This window comes from Amblyomma maculatum, chromosome 1 (genome assembly GCF_055883805.1).
Source record: "Amblyomma maculatum isolate TAMU_Amacu chromosome 1, ASM5588380v1, whole genome shotgun sequence".
NCBI lineage: Eukaryota > Metazoa > Arthropoda > Arachnida > Ixodida > Ixodidae > Amblyomma > Amblyomma maculatum.
Window position 1 is genome coordinate 396,115,568 of NC_139344.1, and position 18,584 is coordinate 396,134,151.

The following is an 18,584-nucleotide window of genomic DNA, read 5'->3' on the forward strand; positions in this document are numbered from 1 at the left end:
ATCAAGGGGTCGAATGTTTAAATTGTATTTGGATGCGAAATATTTTGGTTGCTAGCACTAGGAAACAGAGGCGTAAACGGCATGCAATTATAACACCGCAACGGCTTTAGCGCGCTGCAGCTCAGTGTGGGAGCCCATGATGACGTCACGGACAGTACCGAAACATTTCCCGCATTAGGAAGTTTGCGATGCACGAATAAACACAGCTTTACTGAAGGAAAGCTCCTCGACACTTCGTTCGGTGGCATTCGATGACGCATTTAAGGTAGTGGAAATTAGAAATGTATACCGTCCGCGGCGTCTCATTATTCAGCCTCTCCACTCCTCACTGTTGCCATGAGGAGAAGCCCGAATTCTGTTCGTCAATTACTTCATCATGCAATTTGAACGCCAGCGCAAACGAAAAAGAAAAAAAAAAAAAAGTCCCTTCGCATGCTCTACCTGCAAGTTGCAACCTATAATGGTTTGAATCTTTCACTAACGCGGAATCCTAAAAAAAGTGACGCAGATGCCTTTTAACTATCACACGTTAAAAATTATCTGAAACTAATCGCACATGTTCTCAAGTTTACGAATTGGTTTCGAATCATTCGTACGAGGTTGGCACAATGCACGCCTTAGATTTCTTCAACTGTTTAAAAATGGTAGGGCGCAGCACTGCACACCATATGCTCATGCAATCGCGATGCACGGTTCAACGCCGCGACTCCGTTCGTGTTGCGTCGTTCGTAATGTGGGTATTATGACCTCCATGATTACGGGACGCTGCAGGGTAATTTACCACTGCAAACTCTAACACCGTGGTGTCTGACCTCGAAGGCTCATAGTTCTTGCCCATCAGCAGTTGAGACGTGTATAGCTATAGTTTATTCGCTGCAATCATCAGCAGCAATGGGTAATTTCTTCGTGAGTACAACACTACGATCGCAGAGTTTAAAAAAAAAGAAAAAAACTCATTCAGGCACGTATAGCCAGACATTTTTTGTTTCTTTCCAGAAAGTCCCAAAGCAGCTTTTTGTATTTCTTATAGGGTTCAGGGATGCCGGGTGGTTCAAGCCACCCCACAGGGCACTGCCAACAGAAAAGGGACCTGTAGAGGGCGAATGTTCGATTCAAATCCGGCTACATGGCGTCACTTTTCGTATTCAACTTGATAGCAGAGAACACAATATTCGTATTATATTCGGGTTTGAAATAAGTGCTATTCGCACACACTTGGCTCAAATATTTTCCCCATTTTTAAAGGCCTTGTATCAAGCATTGCATTTTAACGAGGCTGTATTATAATTATTAGCTGTTATTCGTGTTATTGTTATTCGTCTAGTGGAAATTAAGAAGAAGAAATGGACATGGGCAGGACATGTAGTGCGAAGAGAGTATAACCGATGGTCGCTTAGGGTAACAAACTGGATTCCAAGGGAAGGAAAGCGTAGCAGGGGGCGGCAGAAAGTTAGGTGGGCGGATGAGGTTAAGAAGTTCGCAGGGGTCAAGTGGATGCAGCTAGCACAGAACCGGGTTAAGTGGAGAAATATGGGAGAGGCCTTCGCCCTGCAGTGGGTATAGTCAGGCTGATGATGATGATTCGTCTTATTCTTCGCTTAGTCTATTCAGTAATCGTCGTCTCTACTTGCCCACGCAAGGGCATCTACCTGAATTACATGCCATTGTGTATAGAGGGCGAATCGACGCCTTCGCATGCCGAGTGCCATATAGCAACGGGGCCAGAGTAGTCTTGAATTCTTTATATCCACTTTTCTCACTCCACCGTCGAACAGTTGCATCCCTCTCCTCTTGAGGCTGAGGACCAAGAAGCTGGCAGCAGCAAAGGGTCAGAAGCGGCGGCATCACAGCTGGAGGAAGGCGACTGCCTCGCTCTGTCGAGCCCGCGCCGCTCATTTCTCCAGCAGCCGTGGCTGTTTCTCAAAACCGCCGCGCGCGCACTTATTGAGACACCTTTCAGCGAATCGGACGAAGAAAGAATAGCAGTAAAGGACGGGACAGAGGAAAATAATAAAAAGAAAGGAAATAGAAATGGAAAGACTGGAGGGCGACAACAAGAGGGGAGACTCACGCGAGAAGCATATATAAAGAGAATCGCTCGCGGCCTCTCTTGACAGTCGGTCGGCCTGCTGCCCGAAGAAGAGCGAGCGTTGGCAACGTCGCCGCCGCTGAATGGCGCAGATGGCGTCCGATAAAAAGGTCCGATAAAGGTGCTCGATAAGGTGCCCGATAAAGGGAGAGAGAGAAAGAGCTCCCGTCTACCGCGCCAGCCAACGGGAAGGGACGCACCGAGATCGCAATCTCGCTCTGCGCCGCGCGGCCAAACAAAGGCAGGCGCGCCGCGCACTTACTGCATGCGCCGGCCCGCCGCCACCGCTGCGCCAACTGCACACATACAGCAACCGCACAGCAGCGGCAGCTTGTGCCAGAGCCAAATTCGAAAGCTAGCGCTCATGTTCGCATTTCTCGCGCGGCCGGCTGACAGCCCTGCATCCTCCTCCTCTTCCTCCACGTCCTCGTCATCAGTAAAGCTGCTCGAGAAGTGCTAAAACGCACTTCTCGAGGTCTTCTTCTTGGCTGCTGTTGTCGTATTTCGGCTTCACGCCCCACGCTTGGGCAACGCGGACCTGCGCTTGCTGCATGCCCCCGACGGGTCTGCAGCGCAAACCGTAGCACTTTGTGTTCACCTGTCCGCTCGGTATACTCGGGTGGGAGTTCGGGCGCCAGCGCTTTGGAACGCTACTGTATGCTCCTTGGCCCGGCTGCCAGTCGAAGGAAAACAGCAGGCTTATCCAAATTATACGCACGCGTCAAACGCGCGCCCTTGAGGCTGATTGATGCTTGGTCGCCTTTCGTTGACTCAGAATATAGCGTGCCAAACAAAGCTTCCGATGGCTTAGCGCTTCTCCTTAACAGAGGCCCTTTGTGCAGCGCGCGGCGAAAAAAACTGTAGCTGTCGTAAGTCTCGGCTCGTAGTTTCACTGCTTCAGTGTCGCTGTCATTGTGACATTTCTTCGAAAACAACTGCCCCCTCGGATGCGCTTGTACGTCGTGAAGTGGAGCTAACATTCGAGCAGAGCCTTTTTAGGATGGTTTACTTACTCCCGAGCTCATTGCAGTCCTTGCAAGTTCAGTTGACCGTTAGGGCAATCGAAGCCTGACCCCATGTGTCCGTATACGAATGCAGATGGTTAATGCGCACCCATCCGACGGCCGTAAAAGAAAGAACCTCGTGCAGCACTACGGCGTGGCGCCTTCTTGACGCCGATGCCAGTGAAGTAGAGTACAAGCAGCGGCGCTCAGCGAAGCAGCACCTTCAGGCTATGTTTCGTGGAACGATCGCCGGGAACAGGCGCGAGGGAAATGGAGAGTGAGAGGAAGTGAACGGACGGTTCGAAATCCGCGCCGCGCCAGTGGGCTTCGGGAGCTCGGCGGTCAATGAGGCTTGCATCCCCAAAACTAATTGCGAGTCCGGCGCCTCGGCGGCCCAGACAGAAAGCGGAGTTCGACTTGCCCTCCCTCTCCGCTTCGAACTCTTTCCAAGCGCTCTGTACACAGAGCAGAGCATCGCTAACCTTTGGTTCACTGCTGCAGTCGTTTCGCCCGGGAGCTTTGGAGCCGTAGTAAAAGCCGTAGCCTCGGATTACATCCGAGACGTATAGCGCCCGGCGCGAAGGGCTAGCTTGGCCAAGGGGCCTTGGTCCAGCGGGTCCGGCCGTCGGCTCTGCAGTTAAGCTGCCGGCACATGTCGGGGACGTCTTTGATTGCTGTCCGGTCGTCTGACCTCCTGTTTTTGGCCCTTTGTCGAGGGGGATTTGGAAGGGCTCAAGTGGGCCAGAGTGGCTTTCTCCTCTGCTGCGATCGGGAGGCGAAGGCGAGCGCTTTCGCTGCTTCGGCAAGGCCGAACGCGACGACGACGCGATGCCGACGTACTCTCTGGATTACCCGCTCGTACCGAGAACCACTTCGCGGACATCGGCAGCGGACCGCGCCGCCGTTTTTTCCCTTTGTTTTTTCTTTATCTTTGGTCGCGTTTCTTACAAAAAAAATTGCGAAATATATCACGTAACCCTTTAGCTGAAGAAAGGCGAAGCGAAGATTTCACGCCTGCATTTTCAGATACTGCATTTATTCTACAAAGTCCTTTGGTACTGTAATAATATACAATCTTAGTCAAAAGTCTAAGCAAAAGCGCTTTTGTTTGAGCAGCGCAATATAGACGAAACAGTCACGGCATCATTGACCTAAGGGACTTGAAATATCAGGAGACGGTTTCACACCGTGGTAAAGACAGGGAAAGCTTGCTGCATGTAGTGTGTTTTGATTGCTCTTCTGCATGCAACATACAAGGGGAATTAATTTCACAAGCGAGCGATGTGGCCTTAAAGAGTTCTGACAGAGAGTGTACATTGTATTTGTACAACTTTTTCCACAGCTGCTTGGGAACAACGAGTTGCGTGGTCTTCGTGTTCAACACGTCGGCGATGTCCCAGAATGTCAAGTGGAAGCCTTCTGCATTCTGTTCCAGGTAAACTTACCGCAGGATGCTAACTATATATCTATCTGTAGCGGAAATTAAAAAAAAAATAATAATAATTGCGTTCACTCATGTTCTGAACAATGCTCACAGGACAGAGCGGCCGGTGCTGTTTCCAGTAACGTCAACGCTTCCTTTAGGTCGCTGTAAAGTTTGTCTTCATACAACCGTTTCGCTCTTTTGACGTGCTCTGAGTCCGTCTCGAAAAGGACATCATTTGCCCCACTTCGGTTTCCAAAAAGCAACTCTAGCAGTGCTCCTAAATCTCCGTGGCCTAAAAGCATACGCGACGTCTCCGCGGCACGACGTTTTCCACGTGAACAGAGAAGAGCCACTTGTTAAGAGGATTTTTTTCACCCCCCAACCCATTTTCCAGCGGCGTTCACACGGTGTCCTACGCAGCAATCAGTGCAGCAAACCCAAAAGCGAAACCCCCGGCGCCGTGTGGTCGCCCGTGCAGCGGGCCTTGGCAGATAGTCTGCCGTTCGCGGAAAAACAGGCGACACGGCGAACAGTGGAACTAACTCGCTCTCACTCGTCAACTGCGCGCTTCGTGCGACTTGTTTTTTCAGAGATAAACTAAAAAGAACGGCTGGCGCACAGAGGGGAGACAAGGCAAGCTGGCCGGACGGACCCGTGTGTCTGCATTCTGCCGACGGCGGCGTCTGCTCTGTACAGAATCCCGCGGTTCGCGAAGAGCCTCTTCCTTCGGGGAGGCCCCCAAGGAGGCGGTCGGGTTTCGGGAGAGCGCTGTCCCCCGCGCGGCGCGGTCCTGTTCGTGTCGGTTCGGCGGGGCTCTGGCTTGGGTTACGGACGGCGCCAGGTCGTGGCGACGGCGCGACGCCGGAGCGCGCGTGCGCCCTGCCAGCCGGAGACATCCAATGAACCTTCCGCAGCGCGCAGCCGCCGCGATGCTGCGCGCGGCGGAACCCACATCCGCTGAGCGTGGCGCCCGCGGGTCTGACACGACTCGGTCTGCGCCACGCGGCTCTTCGTCTGCAGCCGCCGACGCCAACCTCCCTCCCCCTTTCCTCTACTGCATACCCCTGTGCTGTGCTAGCAGTGCGCCTGGTGTAGGCGGGGCGATGACCAGGCCACGGATGCTCTTTGCAGTTCGCCGTTTTTATCCCTTTTGCAATATTTTGTTTTCTCCTTTGTGGTTCGTGTAATGTTTGCCACGAATGTTGGTATGCCGAAGAAGCACTCCCATCAGCATCGTGAGTGCAACCCGTGCATACGCGTAAAAATAAAGTCATTAACGGAACGAGGGGAGATTTAGCGATAACTGAAGAGGTGAAAAAAGGCTCGTCTTTCTCATCCTGCACTTCAAAAAAGATTGAAGGATGAATTCTTGAGTTAAAGACTATAGTCGAGGCGTTTAATTCTTTTATACGGGCGTTTTTATTTATTTTTTTTTTTATTTTAGAAAGAGGTGATTGAGCTTGCGGTGGTTATTAATGATACAGAACGTCATTATAGTATCGCCGAGTCGGCGGCGATGTCTGCGCTGCTGCTGAGGAAAGGATATATGGGTAATAGTTGTGGGCTTTTATACCGGCGGAAAAGAAAGGTAGAAACCACAAATTTGCAAAATCCAGCATTATACTATGCGCCTTCTTTCGGTTGTACCGTTTCCGTGACGCCTCATTTACCCGTCTATTGATGCGAATTAACGCATGCGTATTTCGAGCAAAACCGAAGATGTAAAGATGTACAGTGCAGTCCAGCGACTTGGTAAAACTTCCTGTCGCATATGTTTAAAGTTTTTCATCCCCATTTGGTTCTCATGCGTTAATTCCTTTTTCTTCTTTGTACAAGTGCAAGCGCGAGGTGCACAGCAAAGTTGGGAATCTTTAATAGCGCGAACCCTGTGTTTGCTACTTGAACGAAGCCCTTATACAGTGAGACGCATATCACATTTTGTTTAATTGTGTACTCGTACACATACAGAAAAGTTCCGCAGGGCTGTAATTATCAGCGTTTACCAAACTCCTTTCTTCGTGTGTTCCCTTCTCCGCCAACGTATATGCTGCAGCCAAGATCCACTGGCACCGTAAAGCTGTCACCACGGTCTCCCTGTATCTTCTTCCTCATCTTCGTCATCATGTATGACGTGACGGTCAATTAACCACATTATTATTACACAGTTGTAGCTCAACTCTGCAGTCACAGGCAGCGTTTCACGCGGCCAGTAGTGCAGCGCGCTGGAGAAATTCATCGAGATACACTTCGGCTCTCAGGTTTCTCGGACAAATCGCAGCAGCCTCCGGCATCGTGAGACGACGGTGCGCTTTTCGGCGGAGCACGCGTGCCGCGCGGCTAAGCACGCGCGCGCGAGCGCGCGTGCGGTTGCCACAGATCGACCTTTTCCCTCCTCGCTTCGCCCTCTGCCGCTCGACTTCGATCCGCCTTATCTCTGCCGCCGGAACTCGACGCAGGCGCTATCGACCGGTCCCCCCATCCGCTGTCTCGGCATGCTCCGGCCGACGCTTGGAACCGCCCGACAACGCAGCCCGCGGGCAAAACTGCCACCAACAAGCGGGCTTGTACGCTGTATAGCGTGCAACAGAATCCCACTGTACTGGCTGCCTCATCGACATGATGATCTTGTTACTCTTCTTTGGCTCGATAAGTGCTCGTATCAGCGTGCCAAATTACCTCAATGACTGGTTCCTTTTGTTTAGTACTCGCGTCCGTTCTGAGTTATCTCATAAAGAACGCTTTTTCATCTCTCGTACTGGTTAGCAGCTTTAATCAGTTTTAGTCGCCGGCACTAGTACGGCTGTTTATGGAGTGCGACGCGATGTTGTCATATGCATGTTTTATTTTTTTTTTATTTCTTTGCGACAACCAGTAAAGTTCCTGAATCGGGTATTTCGATACTAAGCAGCCGGAAACACGACTGCTTGACACATCCCATTGAACGCGCAAAACATAACGGTTTGTTTTATTGCCATGCAAATCGGCAAGTCTCGACGCTTACTCATTTCTACCAAACTGGCCTCACTTTTTTCTCTGATTCATTTATTTTCGGTTTGTATGCGCGGTAACAAATATATCGTGGATATCCACCACGCGACGACGCGCTCGATCGCAAGAAAAGAAAAAAAAAAAAAAAACGTAGGTGAGAGCCACACATTCAGGACAGGAGTTTCGGGATAGGTATATATAGATGCATACTGCACCGGCTCAATTACAGCCGTTGTCCGGCACGGGCAGGAAACACAAATAAATGAGGGCGCTTGATATGTAATATAAACTGTATATGGCGAACGTCCCAAAAAGTACCGGACAAGCCAGTGCCACCCTAACATTTCATCTTACGTATGTCGTCACGCAGCGCATGAACAACGCTTGTCCTCATTCAACCCGGTTAACAAGTCAGACTGACAGCTGTCATACATCGTCGGGTGGTCGCAAAAGTAAATAAACAAACAAAAAATCAGCGCCTGGAACTGGTTTGTCATCGTCGTCCTCTTCCCAGTCACGCGACAAACCGGTGGCAAGTGCTGTCGTGTCAGGGGTTCTCGAGACCCCCTTCCACATACTTTCCCATGCTTTTCAACCCCGCGGATACTACTTCCCCCCATCCGAGAAGCGTACACCCCCGTAACTTCCTCCTCCTCGTCCTGATGGATGACGCTCAAAGCGTCGCTTAACGGTCGGCCGCTGCGTCTAATGGACCATGGCAGCGCGCACCCGCTCTTGGAGTTCGCGCTTGATCTCGCCCTTCCTTTCGCAAAATCGCGTGCTGCGGCGCCCCCTATATTCTTCCCAACACTATATGTGCTCGCTATTCCATCGATTTTTATCCTCTTGGATTGCGAAGCGCGCGAAGAAAGATGCGGTACTCTCACTGCTGTTCGAGAACACTCAGGCATAGCCTATTCAATTCAGTTCAATTATTTCCAACTCGTAATCAACACCACTCAATCGTTGTTATTCTTGAAAAGTCATCGCTTGAACTGCGATTACTTGGGCGGATAGCGCTGCTTCGTATCGCCTTTAGCGTGTTAACAACTGTATTTATAACTATAGATTGATGCATTGGTAACACATGCTAACAAGTAAACGAAGAGAAAGGAAGCATGCATATGGCTTTGCGAAATGACCATACGGTCGAAGCCTGTTCTATTTGTTCAGCTCGACGCAAAGAATAATCTTTTCTGCAATACTTCAAAGCATAAAGGTGAATCATTGCTTTACACAGAACCGCACATACGAAACGTGTTGAGCTTACATTGGCTCCAGGTGAATAAATGATTTGTAAGCGACTGTAGAACGCAGTGATCTTTAAGAAACGAAAGACATGAAGGCCCAACCGTGGTGCATGCATGCCCAGATTGTTTGGATGGCTTGATTAATACAAGGCTACCCGAATGTGTTTATATTGTTACGTTAGGCAGTGCATTATAGTTACTCACTCATTGTTGCCTACGTTTGCTAAGTTACGCAACGAAAACTACGCCGAGTAGTGACAAATCTGCCGTACAAGCATTGTGTGCAAATCATCACCGGCGACGGTTGCGTTTTCGTTGCGGACCCGAAGGCATTTTCACTAAATTACGCTAGCGACCACGTGGTTATTGTTGGAGCACGTGATGTCGTTGTTCGTGGTGCGCTGCAGCAAAGCGACGAAATAAGCAGGGGGAGCCCAGCACTCACGTTGTGCAACTTGAAGTAGAGACCGCAGGCGTTGCAGACGGGTTCACCGTTCTGGTTGCGCCTCCAGAGAGTCGTCGTGGTCGTCTTGCAGTTGGCACAGCTCGTTCCGGCACGCCTCGCCGCAGACTGCGGGGAGACGACAACGTTACCAGTTAGGGTTCGAACCAGCTGGCATTTTAACCAAGTATAAAGCGTTAATTGCCCCAGGCATATTAAACACAGACAAGGTGCAGACGTTCTGCAAGGTTTATAGTTTCTTGCTGCAAATAACACCACAGTAATTTTGCGTTATACAGGGTGTATTCGTTATCAGCAGCAGCATCATGTTAATTTAGGACAACATTACATGGAGCCCGGGAATGAGACTCTAATGCCTCCTGTCGAAGCCTACCTCATCGGTGAGTCGCGGAAGTCACATGAACGTTTCCGTAAAAAATCGAGGTAGCAGAACGCTCGCTGCTTGGTTTTTAAGCCCCGCGTCTCGAGTTTCTAAAGCGGGAAACCAATCAGGGACCGCGATGCATGCCCTATACATCCGGCTTCTCAACTGTCTAGACAATGTTATAGCCCTGGTAATTCTAGCTCGCTCGCTCAAAACAGAAAGAACAGCCACTATGAAATCAGGCTTGCTTATGTGAAAATCGGATCTTCAGAGCCCCACAGGAAAATTGCATATCCTACGGACTGTGTGCGCAACTTTATGGTGTATTTGGTAGCACGGAGAGCTGTCATATTCGTGAGTCATACATGGGACAGAGAACCTGCCTGCTACTCGCGACCAGTACACATCTGGACAGTGCAAAGGAAGATCAGTCTGCAGGACGCCATACTCTATACGAGAATTATACCGAGGCCGACGCTGCCGGCAGGTAGAGGATAAGAACATACGCCTCCTCACTTCCGAAGCTCTAATTGGTTCAGCGACTTCACGACTGTTTGATGCCTGTTTAAAAACAACATAGCCCAGAAACGCTACTTCGCGAACGCCAAAAAAAAAAAAAAAAAAAAAAAAAATCAGCCCGATTGGGTTTGATGCCAGCTGTACTTAACACTTCATGCAACCTTTCATTGTGCTAGTTCCTTGATTAACTAAACATCAGTATGTCGTTCATCAGGTTTACAAGCCACGGCAGAACATCCAAGAAGTTATCCCAAATCGTAACTAGCAGAAACAGTAAAGTAGCCGATAGGAGTGATGAAAGTGGTTATCGTCTGACACATGTCGGCCGGTTTAATTTGATGGAAGCCCGAGTTAGCATCCAGCTTCGAGAAATATAATCCCGCCGCCGGTATGCGCCCAACATATCAACATTAGACAACACGAAACGCCCCCGTAAAACACTCTTGCTTAGCTGGGCGGAAGCACCGAAACTTCCGGCTGCGGAATTGACCCGGTGCCAAAACTCGTTTATCGCTATAACTGCTAAGCCTCCTTTGAACCACTAAGCAGTCATACAAAGTGTAACTTTCTTGCTCTGATTGTATATCGTGAACGCCTACCTCATGGTTAATTGTGGGGGTTGTTTGTTTATAGTTACAGCGAAGTGTCGTTTGGCTCTACAGCTGTTGCATAGCGCTGACCTAGCACGGCACTTGGGATGTATACTATAGCATCCACAAAACCGGCATTGCTGAGTCCTCATGACCCTTCTGCACCAGATGATCAGGAGGTTGACGAACGCCGTTGTTGTCCTGCGTCGTTCGTTGAGGTATACAGCCAAGACTTCTGCCGCCTCCTCGCGGTGGAGCGTATACAGTTCTCGTTGCTGCAACTGAACCATATCCTCAAGTATATGGTTCTATGTCTATGTCTAGAGTGAGATCGGAATCCATATGGAGCAATCCGTGGCATCTGCAAGTCCGACGACGAGCCTGCTCTGTATCAAAAGAGACCGGAGGGCGCCGATATCGCAGCGGTCTGTCAAGATGTGATGAGCGGTTACTAAATGGTGGACCGCCTCCCCGGCCTCCTGTTGTCTGCAGTGCACACAGGTTCTAATTTCGTGGGCAGAAAACTTAGTGTAGACAGCCTCGCAGGTTTTCGATTCTTCTTCCAAGAGACCAAACATTTGGAATATTTTCTTGGCTTGTCAGACCACGGTGGACAGAAACAGCATGCATCTGGACTTGGGCTCTTCCCACTTTTCGTTGAGACCAGTGGCGTATTGGTAGTTTATAAACTCCTGAACGCATCCAGGGCTCTTCGGTACGCCCGGCGGAAGTTCTCCGGCGGAGGAATTGCCAGCGTGGCGGTCGGGCTGCCGGGTGTAGACGTGGGGATGTCCATCGCTCAATTCGCTGTCAGTCCAGTCCCGCGACAACGCCCCTGGGACACGTTGAAGGCGAACTCCATCCCACTTCTGACACCATGTCGTGTCAAGCACACGGCGCGGCTGAAAAGCAGACGCAGGCACGCCAGCTGACAGAGAGCGCCTTCGTTTGTTGTTGATGCGGGCAACAGTGAAATTCCAGCTCTGGCTGCACTGCTGGGCAGGACTGCAATGCAAAGTGTCCTAGGTCTCCGAGGAGCGAGTGACCCGGTGTTGGGAGGAGTCAAATCACTTCTAGTAGCGTACATGACGCCGCCCTCCCCCGTTCTCAGTGGGTCCCCTATATCTTCCACTGGTCCACAAGGGGTCCCGACACATCCATGGCTGAGAACCACTAGTCTAAGCGTTTAGAATGCACGCTAATAATTCAGTGCCATAATCACTACGCGCAACTATAACAGGAATCGTATAAGGTGCACCAAAACGCTGTCAAAGCACTGCCTAATGAACAAGGCGACTAATAAAAAGTAACGACAGGACACCCGGTGTTTATGGAGACGTCAGAAGAGCAACAAACACAAACGCTCCGACACGTTTGTTCCCATATACAAACCCCCGTGTGCAAGTTTCATGGACGGGCTGCCGTTCGCTCATTTACTGGGCGTTTTATATATAGCCAGCAGTGGACGGCAAGCAAAGGGCTCGTACGTATTATATGTGTATATGCATATACTGTATAGAGTGAACAACGAACGGCGGTGGAGCGGCTATTCCTCCCAAGAGCATGGAAGAGGAGAGGCGAGCCTGGCTCCCGTAGTTAAACGATGGCACCGGCTGACCCCGGTGTCAGGTGCGCCGATTAATTACTGGCCGAGCCGACAATTGGCACCCTCACCCCGCGCAGCTCACACACACACGCCCCGCCGCGTCCCATGGCCGATACGCCGCCGCCGCTTTCTTTCTTCCTTCCTGCTTTTATCGTACTTTCCTTTTTGTCGTGCAACACAGCGCCTTTCACGAGCAGCCAGTTCCTTCGTGACACGCCCCACTCCTCTCTTCGCTCGATCCTCAGCCAGCCCGTCGGAAGGCGGCGGTTCCAGTACAAACGCACACACTGTGTGCGCAGTGTTGTAGTTGCGTATACGCCGATGTGGCTGGGCTGGCCTCTCGCCTATGGTGTGTGTGTGTGTGTGTGTGTGTGTGTGTATGTGTGTGTGTGTGTGTGTGTGTGTGTGTGTGTGTGTGTGTGTGTGTGTGTGTGTGTGTGTGTGTGTGTGTGTGTGTGTGTGTGTGTGTGTGTGTGTGTGTGTGTGTGTGTGTGTGTGTGTGTGTGTGTGTGTGTGTGTGTGTGTGTGTGTGTGTGTGTGTGTACGTCGGGCCGTCTCCCCGAGTACACATACATGAATAATACACGCGGTGTCGATGCGACGCCGGCACCCCGGAGGTGTTGGGGCGGCCTGGGACATAGAGCAAGGGGGCCGTGAGACGCGGCGCGATGCGGCTGTTGTGCGAAGCGCTCTTTGGGAGAGAGAGGTGCGTGTCAGCGTGCTCATCTGCATAATGCCCGCGCATATCTGACCGTTCGAAGGGCTTCTTTTTCTCTCCCACTCCCTCTCTGTCTTTATCTCGGTTATGCCGACGTTATGACGTGCTATACCGGGGCTATCACTGCGGCCGTAGTATAGGCAGGAACGGGATCAGCGACGCTTGGCGTATTAAAAAGGTCCACGGTCAACAGCGGCCATCTTTGACGCTTCGTGAACAGTTGATGGCAAGCGCTTTTAGAAACGAGAGCCGGGCACAAGGCTGTCGTGCAGTTGGAAAGCGGCTTGTTTAGAGAGAAAAAAAAGGATTAAGCCACGAAGTTGTCTTTAATTCGTGTTTTTCAAATGCGCACATGCATGATAACGCGTTCTGGTTGTCATCATGACAAAGTATCATCCGCATGCATCAACACTGCAATGTCGTTCTGAGAGCATTATGTTTTGTCCCGCCCTATCATATCAGCGTTCAACAGCCAATTACAGACGTTCGCACATTCCGCCTGTTCGCATCCTCAACTGCACTACAGGGAAGGAACACACAAGAACCACGCTCTATTTCAAGTTCATACAGGAAAACGGCAGGAACTGATAACATGGAACGCACTTTCGTGCTGAGGTTTAGTGTTTTCATCACGTGTTTCATAATTACTTTCAGCGTAAGCTAAGCTATATAGGCACGAGAGCCTGCAAAACAGCTTACCAGCGCTAAAATTTGTCTCACGTCCGTCTCCACATCCCCAACGGAGGCTAGACGGGCGTAAGATTACACGCGCGCATCGAAGCCAGTTTTAAAGCGGGAGCGTGTTTGGCAACGCCTGCGCCCGGCAGCACCCCTCGAATAATTAATGGTGTTTCAAGAACAGCACTTGAGCGCAGAGCAAGGCTGGAAAAGAAGAAGAGGAGCAGCAGCAACAACAACAATGAAAAAGAGAACCCGCTCTTCAGCTTTGCAGACGCGGTCCCGGTGCATGACCCGAGTCTTGTCTTTGCCACCTTGGAGGTGCTAACAAGCCTTGACTCAAGGTTTCACCGGCTTCGCCTTCCTCCGTGACTTGGTGCGAACAACAAACGGAGTCGCCTCGCAAGCTGCGCGCGTTCAGGGTCAGGCGAGGGGTCGTTTAAAAGTTCAGGCGCCGGCGAAGAACCCTAGCGAGATGAGGTGAGAGAAAAAGGAACAATCATATCTTTAGATTAAGTGCTTCGTGGCAGTTTCTACGGGGTATGCTGCACATTAGGGCTAATGTACCGGGCAGTATGATTAACGTCTTCGCCGATGACTTAGCGGTGCACTCCTCCCACGGACGTACGCAAGTTTTCGGTTAAGCCAGCTGAGGGCTAGCTATCTCTCGCCGCCGCTAAACGCGCGGCCGAATTCGTATTGCGCGGGTTGAGAGAGATATGGGAAAAGTGGCGACAGGTCCTCCACGGCAGGCATATATATCAGGTATGTAAGTTGTGTGCAGCAATATTAGTGGGGGGAAGGGGGGAGGGGGGGCTAAATCTATCCTAGAAGAGGTGTGCGCTTAAGGCTGCTAAATGCACCCTGTTTGCATTATGCTATCAGCATGTCGTTGTGCGAATGATAAGAATACTTTTTCTTTGGCAGAGTCACGCCTTAATTCACCTAAGTGCGCGACAACCGCAACCAACTTTACTTTGCTACTGTCATCCCCCTTTCTTTTTTCTTTTATGAGTTACTTTTATCACCCGCGGCACCATCAATCTCAGGTTGCTCTCAGCTTTTTTCCTGCCTCCTGCTTTTTATTTTGATCAACGTTTCCTTTACTCTTCGTGACATTTTCACCTCGCAATACGGCTGGGCTACACGCGGCTTATCATGGGCCAACCGCTTCCATATCCACACGGAGAAAAATCACTACAGCGCTAGTTCCGCAGAACCTCCTTAAAACTTGCAAAAATAATTGCGCTCTATCCAACGTCCATTCCACGACTGCACTGTGTACATACTGGCTGGGTCACCCGTCAACTCATAGGGGCAACCCGCGAGCAAAGGGTCGCTTTGGCGCTCTGAAGAAAGCGGCCACGCGCTCGCGTGTTCACCTTAAGAGTCGACGACCCTGTACCTGATATCAAGATTATATACTACCCTGTGCAGTTTTGATAAGTGTTGGCTGAGCGCCCAGAAATCTTCCATAACGAACTTCAATAGGTACTTCATAGACTTACACTGACCGCTTTCAGACAGTCCATGAACACTCCTTTTAGGAATCTGTGAAATTAACTTGACTGTCTACACAGAGTCATAGTTCCAATGCGATTTCTGTTGCGCCGAAGTTTAGAATGTCTACTGGAATAAGAAGGACTACGGCAGGTCGAAGGCGTGTCTAAAGATACTTCGTTGCACATTTTACGTCCAAAGAAACCCCAGCGACACTCGGCGCGCACACGTCAACACGCTTCACTCCTATAGTCGCATCCTATGCACACACGTGCATCCCGCTTGCGTGCGCGCATGCGTGCACTGCTCTAGTACACAGCAGAGGCAGATATAGTGGGCGTGCCCTCGAGGCTCGCCGCTCCGGCTTCGGTGGTGGCGGCAGCAGCCAAAGCGAGCGCGCGCGCGCGCGGTCCGTTTGACCGGGCCCCGGTTATCGATCTTGGCGCTCGCGCGCCGTCCTCCCATCACGGCCCCGTGTGCGCGCCGGCGTTCTCTGGCAGAGAAGGCGCCGCTGCATCCTGTTCGGAGCCCCGACCACATCCATCCAGATGGCTGAGAGGAAGACGGACGTCGCTATTCTTTCATTTATGATTTCTTTTTTTAAACAGCTCACCTGCTTCATCATGCGGAGGCGCTGCACACACCGCGAACAAGGCGCCACGGTACGCGTCGTCCTGAGCGATTTAATTTATGCGGCGTGTGCTAAGGAACCTCTTTTTCGCACGGTGCTATATTCTTGATGCATGGGGCTATACGGTAAAGCTGAGGATCACCCTGAATCGTTTCGCTAAATACTGGGGCAGCGTACATGATAAGTGTGATATGCAAACTATGACGAACAAAACCTCTGTCAAAACCAAGGATTACGATTTTTCCCTATGTATCTCGCTGGCTGATGCGGCGTGGCATCTGGGACTGTAAGAAGAAGTGAACAAAAGATTCAGAAAAAATGTGAGGAAAACCAGGAGGAAAAAATTAAATGAAAATAAAACGAAAATGATGACAAATTGCGTCTAACTTCTTGTCACATATTGTCCGAACGGAGAAGTATTACCTCCTTGCTGTTGAGCGCCACCGACACACTTCTTCTTATCTTCTTATTGTAACCCTACATTTTTTGTGATGCATTCTTCTTCTTCATCTGGGACTGTGCTCTGTAGCGACTTTTGATTTTCCCAAATTTGCTCTTCTTCTCAGTTGAAGCCTGCGCCGTTTGAGTTGACCGCCAGTGTCACAATTTTTCGTTATACAATGAAAGACGCGATATTAGGCAATGACAGTAAAGCTAAATGAAATAAATAAACCAAAAGCTAAACTGTTAAGTAATCAGTCACATGGATGGTTATAATATAATCAACTTAACGTCGTCAAATTGCTAGCAAAGGGGTTGTACTCGGTGTTAATTGACAACGTTGAGCGTTCTGCGTCGCTATGCATAATTAGGCACTCTGTAGTTAGGTTGAAAAATAAGGCGAACGTGAAAGATCATATGACGAATAAACCTCGCCGGGGTGCTGCAGTGGTAGGGCGCTCGACTACTGCGCCCGAAGATGCGAGTTCGAATCCCGGCCTCGGCGGCCGCTTTTCGATGGAGGCGAAAAGCTATAGGCGCCCGTGTGCTGTGCGATGTCAGTGCACGTTAAAGAATCCCAGATGGTCGAAATTTCCGGAGTTCTCCACTACGGCGTCTCTCATAGCCTTATTCGTTTTGGGACGTTAAACCCAACAAACGAAACCAAACCATGTACGGAATTCCCCGGAGCCTGAATTGGTCACCTTGAAATCCATCACCTTCTTTTCAGTTATACGCCGGGGCATCTATGTCGTCTTCTAGCTGATAGAGTTGTAAACGAGTCGCGGACATCGAAAATGAGAAAATAGAGAGGCAGCAAGGAAACGTGAGAGCGCGTCATAACATCCATCGTCTTCTCACAGACCGACGCTCGCCAAGCCATCGCACATATATAGTTTCCGCGGCGCAAACGCGGGCAAGCCACGCAGTAAAAACCTGGCCGCAATTCGCGCATGCACGCACATACGGCACTTTTTCGTCGGTAGCGGCAGCGTCACGCTCGTAGGCGTGCCACGGGTGCTCCTGAGTCACTCACGCCTCGACCGTCTTGCACGATTATTGATCGGTGCCGGGAAGCGATGATCGGCTTTCGACCATGGTTATACACCCCCCTTGACCGACCGGACCGTGGACCCCATCGTTGCGAGAACTGCCTCGTCTCGTGCTTCCTATCTGGCCCCTACTTCCTTTCTTTTTTTTTTCTTTTTTTTTTTTTTTTAAATGGTGCCTCCAACTTGCAAAGTGGCACTGTCCGAAGAGCAGAGCACCGTACCCGACGTACACGAGGTATTTGTTGTTGTCAGCCGTGCCGGGACCAACGTTCGTCACGAAGCGGTCGTTTCGCTCGCGTGCATGTTGGGTCCACGCTGATCGAGTTGTTCTCTGTGCCGATGGCTGGCTTGCTTCCACGTGTTCACGAATATGCGCAGCTTCGCGGCCCGAGCACCTGTATGGATTTCTCGTTTCGTCGAACACACGCATTCGATTCGGTGCTATTACTGGAGTACAACACAGCTGATGTCGCCCCGGCGGGCTTTTGACGCCGAAGGAAGGATGAGAAAAAAAGTCATGAACAGGCACCGGACGAGTAATTCCACACGTGAGAGGCAAGCTGGGGCTTGGACGAAATTACCGCTCTTCCGCGGTGTATACGTATATACACAAGGCGGAACATGCTAAATCACCGCGCACGACACGTACTTGCACTCACCGCGCAGTGGATTCACATATTTTGAAGTACATATTCGGAACCCAGATGTGAACCAGAAAGCCGCCCATGTTTGTTGTCGTGAGGTTTTTGTTATTTCGGCGACACTTCGTAAATTTCGGTGAGACTTCGTCACGCTATGTTGCCGTCATATACTCAGGACACAAATTGTGAGTCTATTTAGTATTAAATTTATCACACTACATTCTTAATCCGGTTGCACATACTTGTCAAAAACGTTCTGGCTACAAATGGAACTTCTACTTATATAACTGGAAGTTCCACTTAGAGCAGGTACTTTTTTGGTACTTGTGTGGAACCAGATTAAGAGTGAAGTATATAGCGGGCAGAGAAAGAATTGATGGAATTGCATGAAATATAAATTTTGTACAATGGGACAAAATAATTTTGTCACTCTAAGTTGTAAAGTAAAAATAAATGGAGAGGGGGTAGCTACTGCTGCCGCTCACAGCACAAAGCGTGCCTGGGGAGATTCCCTAATCTCCCATATAATCTCCCATATGACCTAGAAGGAGGGGCATGAAATTTAGGGAAGGGATTGTGTGGCTGAAAAAAGGCTATGGGAGTTAAGAAGGAATGGGGAAGGCG

At 50.3% G+C, this 18,584-nt stretch overlaps 1 protein-coding gene across 3 annotated transcripts in view; it reads right to left on the reverse strand.

Annotated features, from left to right (window-relative positions):
• The window catches only part of LOC146208636 (GATA-binding factor 2-like), a 76,025-nt gene that overhangs the window by 13,049 nt on the left and 44,392 nt on the right, over window positions 1-18,584 (reverse strand). For all 3 annotated transcript variants that reach the window (XM_084595597.1, XM_084595590.1, XM_084595587.1), the window contains one exon: window positions 9,203-9,328. In XM_084595597.1, coding sequence (XP_084451723.1) covers window positions 9,203-9,328 — 126 coding nt within the window. The remainder of the gene's footprint in view (window positions 1-9,202; window positions 9,329-18,584) is intronic.